This window comes from Elaeis guineensis, chromosome 8 (assembly GCF_000442705.2).
Source record: "Elaeis guineensis isolate ETL-2024a chromosome 8, EG11, whole genome shotgun sequence".
Lineage (NCBI taxonomy): Eukaryota > Viridiplantae > Streptophyta > Magnoliopsida > Arecales > Arecaceae > Elaeis > Elaeis guineensis.
Window position 1 is genome coordinate 13460140 of NC_026000.2, and position 7975 is coordinate 13468114.

Below are 7975 nucleotides of genomic sequence, written 5' to 3' on the forward strand. Positions count from 1 at the left end.
CAAGTTGAATGCAAATAATCGATTGGTAAGGAAATGAGACCACTTGAAATATTTTATAAGCAGATCTTCCCATCCACACCAATCACGTGTTGGAGGCTACTGAAAGAGAAGAAAAAGAAAGATAGTGCTAAAAAGGGACTGCTACCAATCTTAAACAAAGGGCTAGAAAGAAGACAGCAACTGCGTTGGCTAGCTTTCCCGTGGTGAGTTAGTCCAATGCTATTGAATTAGCTCAGAGGCACTACAGAAAAAATGGTCATTAACGACGCTATTAATGGTCATTAACGATGCTTTAAAGCATCGCTATTTCGCTTTACGACGCTTCGAAAAGCATCGACAAAACGTCGACTATGTAAGAGTGGGGACGAATAGCGCCGACGCTTTTTAAAAGCGTCGTTATTTTTTAACGACGCTTTAAAGCGTCGTAAATATTTACATTAACGACGCTTTAAAGCATCGTTAAATTTGTCTTAACGACGCTTATAAGCGTCGTTAATGTAAATCTTTACGACGCTTTAAAGCGTCGCAAAAGACAAATTTAACGATGCTTATAAGCGTCGTTAATGTAAATCTTTACGACGCTATAAAGCGTCGCAAAAGACAAATTTAACGACGCTTATAAGCATCGTTAATGACCCCGCGTGACCATACAGTCTATCAAGACGCTTTTCGAAGCGTCGGCTTTTTGTCTTTAACGATGCTTATAAGCGTCGTTAAAATAATTTTAACGACGCTTATAAGCGTCGTTAAAGGTTTTAAGAGGAAAAAAAAATACAGATATTATCTAAAAAAAAAAAGAATACAATACATTCCTGTACGAAATCATATCAATTATTCGAACATAAACATGTACAATCACCACATTCACATTCACACCTGTACAATCACCATCATTCACATCAAAAGCAAACTTAAATAAAAAATTTAATCAAACCAAAAGATAATATTTTATATAAATAAAAATAAAGTACTAATCGTCCATTACAATCAAGAGTAATATAAATAAATATAAAAATATAGCAAAAATAAAATAATATCAATCTGCAGACGGATGGTCGTCGTTGTCTCCACGTGACGTGCCACTATCTCAACGGGTGCCTGATATGCCAGGAGCCTACAAAAAATATATCAAAAATATGATTTGCATATCTATAAATAAAATATATAAATCATTAAATTAATATAAAAATATATATTTAATATTATGTGTTTACCTGAGATGAACTATACATCTCTAATAAAAATATAAGGCGATCAATCTGTCCCCTCATGGCCTGCATCTCGGCACGGCTCTGTCGCATCTCCTCCATCTCAGCGGCACGACTCTGTCTAATCTCCTGTATCTCCGCCTCGAGTCTGCGAACGCGTGAATCTTGAGCATCTGCTGCAGCATGCTGCGTATATCTACTAACCTCAGATAACTGAGTGGGGGTGACTCCTACTCCATAACCCCTCACTCGGCCGTAGCGCTCTGGTCCCATCAACTCTGTGAATACCTCGGCCTCGATACAGCTCTGCTGCGTAGATGCTGCGGACTCATCATCACGCTCCGTAATGAGAGATGTAGCCCTCTCCTGTATTTTTTTTGAAAATAAGAGTTATACATTAATAGCTAACAAAATTAAATTTAAATCATTGCAAAAAATATAATATTAATAATGCCGTACATATAAATCTCTCGACTCATCTCGAACAAAAGTACCATCCTGATGAGTATGAGTCATCCGGTAAAACTCCACTTGTCCGGGTTCCCTCCCATGCTCATCCTCCTACACAAATAATTTCAATTTTAAGCAAACAGTTATGATAATTTAAAAAAATATATGAGTATCATGATACAGACATGGTCCACGATACATAATGATATTAGTTATATAAATATTTCAACATAAAAATTAAAAGTTAATTATGAAAGTTTAAGGAACATACAAACTCCTGTCGGAGTCGTGCATAACTCTTCGACCCCGATGTATGAGGAACAGACTGAGCTGCTCGTGCAGCTCTACCAATAGCAGAATAAGTCTGTAAAATAAAGTAAAAAACTTGTTATATATATAATATATAATAAAAATCAATATTTTTATAAAATATTTAGGAAAAAAAGATAATAAACAGATAATATACCTGTGCCCTCTCGGAGAACCAATAATGAACCAACTCCATCCACTGATGAGGGGGTACATCAGGAGGACAATTCCTAGCAACCTCCTCCTCTGTCATACCCTGTCTCATATAGTCCTTCTTCAATTGTGCTCTATATTCTTTCCATTTGCGGTTGAGAGACTTCATTACAAAATCATGAGTGGATGGAGGGAGAACAAACTTGCTCTATAAAAAAAAAGTTAAATAAAATAAATTATATAAATGATTAACAATTAATATACAGTATGAACATCAATTCATTACCTCTATAACTCGGAGGAGCTCAACTTTGTACGTTGGAAGCATGTCATTCCATTTTGCATAGCCCAACGGACATAGCTGAGGCCTCCGAGCAACAGTCCCCAAAAATGAAGTCAATAAGCAGGCAGCTTTCTTAATTGGCTGACCTAGCTGATTGCACTCCACAACAATCCTCTCGCCCTCACGCATCTGCCACACATCTCGTACTACTGTGGGTCCGCGTCTGGGGCGTACTCTCCCGAATCCGTCTGCAAAAAGTACATAAAAGTAACTATATCATAAATATACATAAAATGAAATAAAAAAAATTACATGAAAGATAATATATACCCTGCACGTGTATCTCATCATCTGGCTGATGAACAGGAGGATCGTGCTGTGCTGATGATGAAGGACAGGGCTCAGAATGCTGTGCAGCTGAACTGGCCTCAGGCTGCTGTGCTGAAGAAGACGTACCGGCCTCTGTCTGTGAAAACTGGAACTGCACACCAGCATATCGTCCCCTGCGACGCATGATGTCACCTAGCATTTACATAAATAAAAGGTAGAATCAGTTAATATATGGAGTAAAATAATATAATAATTAATGCAAAATATATACATCATAAATAATTATTATCAGTAACAATCAAGCAGTAGTATTTTCTTCGAATTCTGTTCTAACCAACGTCGTCGTAGCATTTAAATCATCAGCTGGCACAAAATTGTAGGGCATACATTGTGTATAAGTGTCATCGTCATCATCCTCCACTTGGTTTCCCATATCATATAAGTCTCTAGGTTTTGTTTTGATGACAGTAAACCAATCTTTATCTTTTGCGTCTTGTACATAAAATACTTGACGAGCTTGAGATGAAAAAATGAATGGGTCATCCTTCAATAACACACCAGTGTGTATCAACCTTGAAAAATTTACAAGTGTAAATCCATTTGCATCTTGTTTCAAATCCCTTGGTGAGTTTATGTCTATCCAATCACATCTAAACAGTACTACTTTAAATTTTCCATAATAATCCAACTCATAGATATCTTTAAGTGCACCATAATAGGATTTTCCATCCGCTTCCACCATAACACCGCTATTCTGTGTTTTTCTAAATTTCTTCCGTTCTCTAGTATGAAATTTAAAGCCATTAATTATGAAACCATTATATCTATTCACAATCTTGTTAGGTCCTCGAGCAAGAGCTATTAGTTTATCTGAATTATTTGTCTCCATCATCTTTGATACCTAACAAAAAATGATATGACGAAGTGCAGTTGAGTTATCTGATATTAAATATGTATCAAAAATTAATATATCCCATAACTAAATATAAATCATATCTGATTCGAAAGCCACATAGGGAATAACTCGACCAACCATCGCTGTTCAATCCTTGCATTAGGACGAATGTTATGATTGGCTCGTCTCTGATAAATTAAAAATTCACTGCATAAAATATAAATATATCATTTAGAACATTATATCTAATATAAAATTTAAATTTTGATATCATTCTTTAAATACACTAACCTGCGATGGTCAGATATTATGTCACTATGAAGTAACACATAACGATGTGCTTGTGCTAAGGATTTTTGATCAAGTACAATACCTTCACCTCTTCCCAAGAATTTTTCAGCAGTTAAGAACTTATACAGTTCTGCATTCTCCACAAAGTCATTATGCCGTTGAGGTCGACTAAAAATAGTCTCTACACCTTGAAGATATCTTGAACAAAATGTCAAACATTCATCCACAATATATGCTTCAGCAATCGAGCCTTCGGGATAGGCTCTATTTCGCACATAATCTTTAAGACGCACAAGATACCTTCAAGAATTAAATATTTATTAAAATATCAGTATGCTGTTGTTTCTAATAAAATTATCAAAAGATTTAAGGTTTGTAATAATACCTCTCAATAGGATGCATCCATCTATAATGTACCGGTCCACCAACTTTAACTTCTGAAGCTAGGTGAATGAGCAGATGTACCATAATAGTGAAAAATCCAGGAGAAAAAATCTTTTCCATCTGGCAAAGTGTAATTGCAATATCCGATTCTAACTGATCAAGTTTCCGAGGATCAATAACTTTGGAACATAATGCCTTAAAGAATGACGATAATCGAAGTACAATTGTAACAACTTGTTTCGACAATGACGATCTTAAAGCTATTGGAAAAATATCTTGCATCAATATGTGACCATCATGACTTTTAAGATTTGAAAGTTTTCGATCCTTTAGATGCACACATCGTGAAATATTCGATGCATATCCATCGGGTACTTTGATACTTTTCAAAACTCCCAAAAAATTATCCTTTTCTCGAGCAGACATTGTGTAACATGCAGGAGGCACATAAATTCTATCATTAGCAAGCATTTTAGGATGAAGTTCCTGTCGGATACCCATTTCTTTTAAATCAAGACGTGCCTTCATGTTATCTTTGCTCTTTCCATCAAGGTTTAAAAATGTTCCAAGTAAATTATCGCAAATATTCTTCTCTATATGCATGACATCAAGATTGTGCCGAATAAGATTATGTTTCCAATAAGGTAAGTTAAAAAAGATACTTCAATTTTTCCATAAATATTTACTTGGCTGTTGTGTAGATGCTATCCTACAGAAAAAATGGTCATTAACGACGCTATTAATGGTCATTAACGATGCTTTAAAGCGTCGCTATTTCGCTTTACGATGCTTCGAAAAGCGTCGGCAAAGCATCGACTATGTAAGAGTGGGGACGAATAGCGCCGACGCTTTTTAAAAGCGTCGTTATTTTTTAACGACGCGTTAAAGCATCGTAAATATTTACATTAACGACGCTTTAAAGCGTCGTTAAATTTGTCTTAACGACGCTTATAAGCATCGTTAATATAAATCTTTACGACGCTTTAAAGCATCACAAAAGACAAATTTAACGACGCTTATAAGCGTCGTTAATGTAAATCTTTACGACGCTTTAAAGCGTCGCAAAAGACAAATTTAACGATGCTTATAAGCGTCGTTAATGACCCCGCGTGACCATACAGTCTACCAAGACGCTTTTCGAAGCGTCGGCTTTTTGTCTTTAACGACGCTTATAAGCGTCGTTAAAATAATTTTAACGATGCTTATAAGCATCGTTAAAGGTTTTAAGAGAAAAAAAAAATACAGATATTATCTAAAAAAAAAAGAATACAATACATTTCTGTACGAAATCATATCAATTATTCGAACATAAACATGTACAATCACCACATTCACATTCACACCTGTACAATCACCATCATTCACATCAAAAGCAAACTTAAATAGAAAATTTAATCAAACCAAAAGATAATATTTTATATAAATAAAAATAAAGTACTAATCGTCCATTACAATCAAGAGTAATATAAATAAATATAAAAATATAATAAAAATAAAATAATATCAATCTGCAGGCGGATGGTCGTCGTTGTCTCCACGTGACGTGCCGCTATCTCGACGGGTGCCTGATATGCCAGGAGCCTACAAAAAATATATCAAAAGCATGATTTGCATATCTATAAATAAAATATATAAATTATTAAATTAATACAAAAATATATATTTAATATTATGTGTTTACCTGAGATGAACCATACATCTCTAATAAAGATGTAAGGCGATCAATCTGTCCCCTCATGGCCTGCATCTCGGCACGGCTCTGTCGCATCTCCTCCATCTCAGCGGCACGACTCTGTCTAATCTCCTGTATCTCCACCTCGAGTCTGCGAACGCGTGAATCCTGAGCATCTGCTGCAGCATGCTGCGTATATCTACTAACCTCAGATAACTGAGTGGGGGTGACTCCTACTCCATAACCCCTCACTCGGCCGTAGCACTCTGGTCCCATCAACTCTGTGAATACCTCGGCCTCGATACGACTCTGCTGCGTAGATGCTGCGGACTCGTCGTCACGCTCCGCAATGAGAGATGTAGCCCTCTCCTGTATTTTTTTTGAAAACAAGAGTTATACATTAATAGCTAACAAAATTAAATTTAAATCATTGTAAAAAATATAATATTAATAATGCCGTACATATAAATCTCTCGACTCATCTCGAACAAAAGTACCATCCTGATGAGTATGAGTCATCCGGTAAAACTCCACTTGTCCGGGTTCCCTCCCATGCTCATCCTCCTACACAAATAATTTTAATTTTAAGCAAACAGTTATGATAATTTAAAAAAATATATGAGTATCATGATACAGACATGGTCCACGATACATAATGATATTAGTTATATAAATATTTCAACATAAAAATTAAAAGTTAATTATGAAAGTTTAAGGAACATACAAACTCCTGTCGGAGTCGTGCATAACTCTTCGACCCCGATGTATGAGGAACAGACTGAGCTGCTCGTGCAGCTCTACCAATAGCAGAATAAGTCTGTAAAATAAAGTAAAGAACTTGTTATATATATAATATATAATAAAAATTAATATTTTTATAAAATATTTAGGAAAAAAAGATAATAAACAGATAATATACCTGTGCCCTCTCGGAGAACCAATAATGAACCAACTCCATCCACTGATGAGGGGGTACATCAGGAGGACAATTCCTAGCAACCTCCTCCTCTGTCATACCCTGTCTCATATAGTCCTTCTTCAATTGTGCTCTATATTCTTTCCATTTGCGGTTGAGAGACTTCATTACAAAATCATGAGTGGATGGAGGGAGAACAAACTTGCTCTATAAAAAAAAAGTTAAATGAAATAAATTATATAAATGATTAACAATTAATATACAGTATGAACATCAATTCATTACCTCTATAACTCGGAGGAGCTCAACTTTGTACGTTGGAAGCATGTCATTCCATTTTGCATAGCCCAACGGACATAGCTGAGGCCTCCGAGCAACAGTCCCCAAAAATGAAGTCAATAAGCAGACAGCTTTCTTAATTGGCTGACCTAGCTGATTGCACTCCACAACAATCCTCTCGCCCTCACGCATCTGCCACACATCTCGTACTACTGTGGGTCCGCGTCTGGGGCGTACTCTCCCGAATCCGTCTGCAAAAAGTACATAAAAGTAACTATATCATAAATATACATAAAATGAAATAAAAAAAATTACATGAAAGATAATATATACCCTGCACGTGTATCTCATCATCTGGCTGATGAACAGGAGGATCGTGCTGTGCTGATGATGAAGGACAGGGCTCAGAATGCTGTGCAGCTGAACTGGCCTCAGGCTGCTGTGCTGAAGAAGACGTACCGGCCTCTGTCTGTGAAAACTGGAACTGCACACCAGCATATCGTCCCCTGCGACGCATGATGTCACCTAGCATTTACATAAATAAAAGGTAGAATCAGTTAATATATGGAGTAAAATAATATAATAATTAATGCAAAATATATACATCATAAATAATTATTATCAGTAACAATCAAGCAGTAGTATTTTCTTCGAATTCTGTTCTAACCAACGTCGTCGTAGCATTTAAATCATCAGCTGGCACAAAATTGTAGGGCATACATTGTGTATAAGTGTCATCGTCATCATCCTCCACTTGGTTTCCCATATCATATAAGTCTCTAGGTTTTGTTTTGATGACAGTAAA

At 36.0% G+C, this 7975-nt stretch overlaps 2 protein-coding genes across 2 annotated transcripts; both read right to left on the reverse strand.

Moving 5' to 3' along the window:
• Positions 1-1087: 1087 nt before the first annotated feature.
• Positions 1088-2932, reverse strand: LOC140851160 (uncharacterized). Its single transcript, XM_073242741.1, has 7 exons — positions 2734-2932; positions 2407-2651; positions 2125-2328; positions 1930-2022; positions 1668-1769; positions 1215-1574; positions 1088-1114 (listed from the first exon to the last, which is right to left on the reverse strand). Exons 1-7 carry the CDS (start codon positions 2930-2932, stop codon positions 1088-1090), a joined length of 1230 nt encoding a protein of 409 aa, XP_073098842.1.
• Positions 2933-5693: 2761 nt separating this feature from the next.
• On the reverse strand, positions 5694-7693 carry LOC140851029 (uncharacterized). The gene is made up of 7 exons (XM_073242351.1): positions 7504-7693; positions 7177-7421; positions 6895-7098; positions 6700-6792; positions 6438-6539; positions 5985-6344; positions 5694-5884 (listed from the first exon to the last, which is right to left on the reverse strand). The coding sequence occupies exons 1-7, from the start codon at positions 7685-7687 to the stop codon at positions 5807-5809; spliced, it is 1266 nt and encodes a 421-aa protein (XP_073098452.1). The 5' UTR covers positions 7688-7693; the 3' UTR covers positions 5694-5806.
• Between the last annotated feature and the right edge of the window lie 282 nt (positions 7694-7975).

Coding starts and splice junctions, on each gene's coding strand:
- LOC140851160 (XM_073242741.1), bottom strand. CDS start 2,932: ATGCTAGGTGACATCATGCGTCGCAGGGGACGATATGCTGGTGTGCAG. Junction 2,023..2,124: donor GGTTCTCCGAGAGGGCACAG/GTATATTATCTG, acceptor TTTATTTTACAG/ACTTATTCTGCTATTGGTAG. Junction 1,770..1,929: donor CACGACTCCGACAGGAGTTT/GTATGTTCCTTA, acceptor TTATTTGTGTAG/GAGGATGAGCATGGGAGGGA.
- LOC140851029 (XM_073242351.1), bottom strand. CDS start 7,687: ATGCGTCGCAGGGGACGATATGCTGGTGTGCAGTTCCAGTTTTCACAG. Junction 7,099..7,176: donor AGCTCCTCCGAGTTATAGAG/GTAATGAATTGA, acceptor TTTTTTTTATAG/AGCAAGTTTGTTCTCCCTCC. Junction 6,540..6,699: donor CACGACTCCGACAGGAGTTT/GTATGTTCCTTA, acceptor TTATTTGTGTAG/GAGGATGAGCATGGGAGGGA.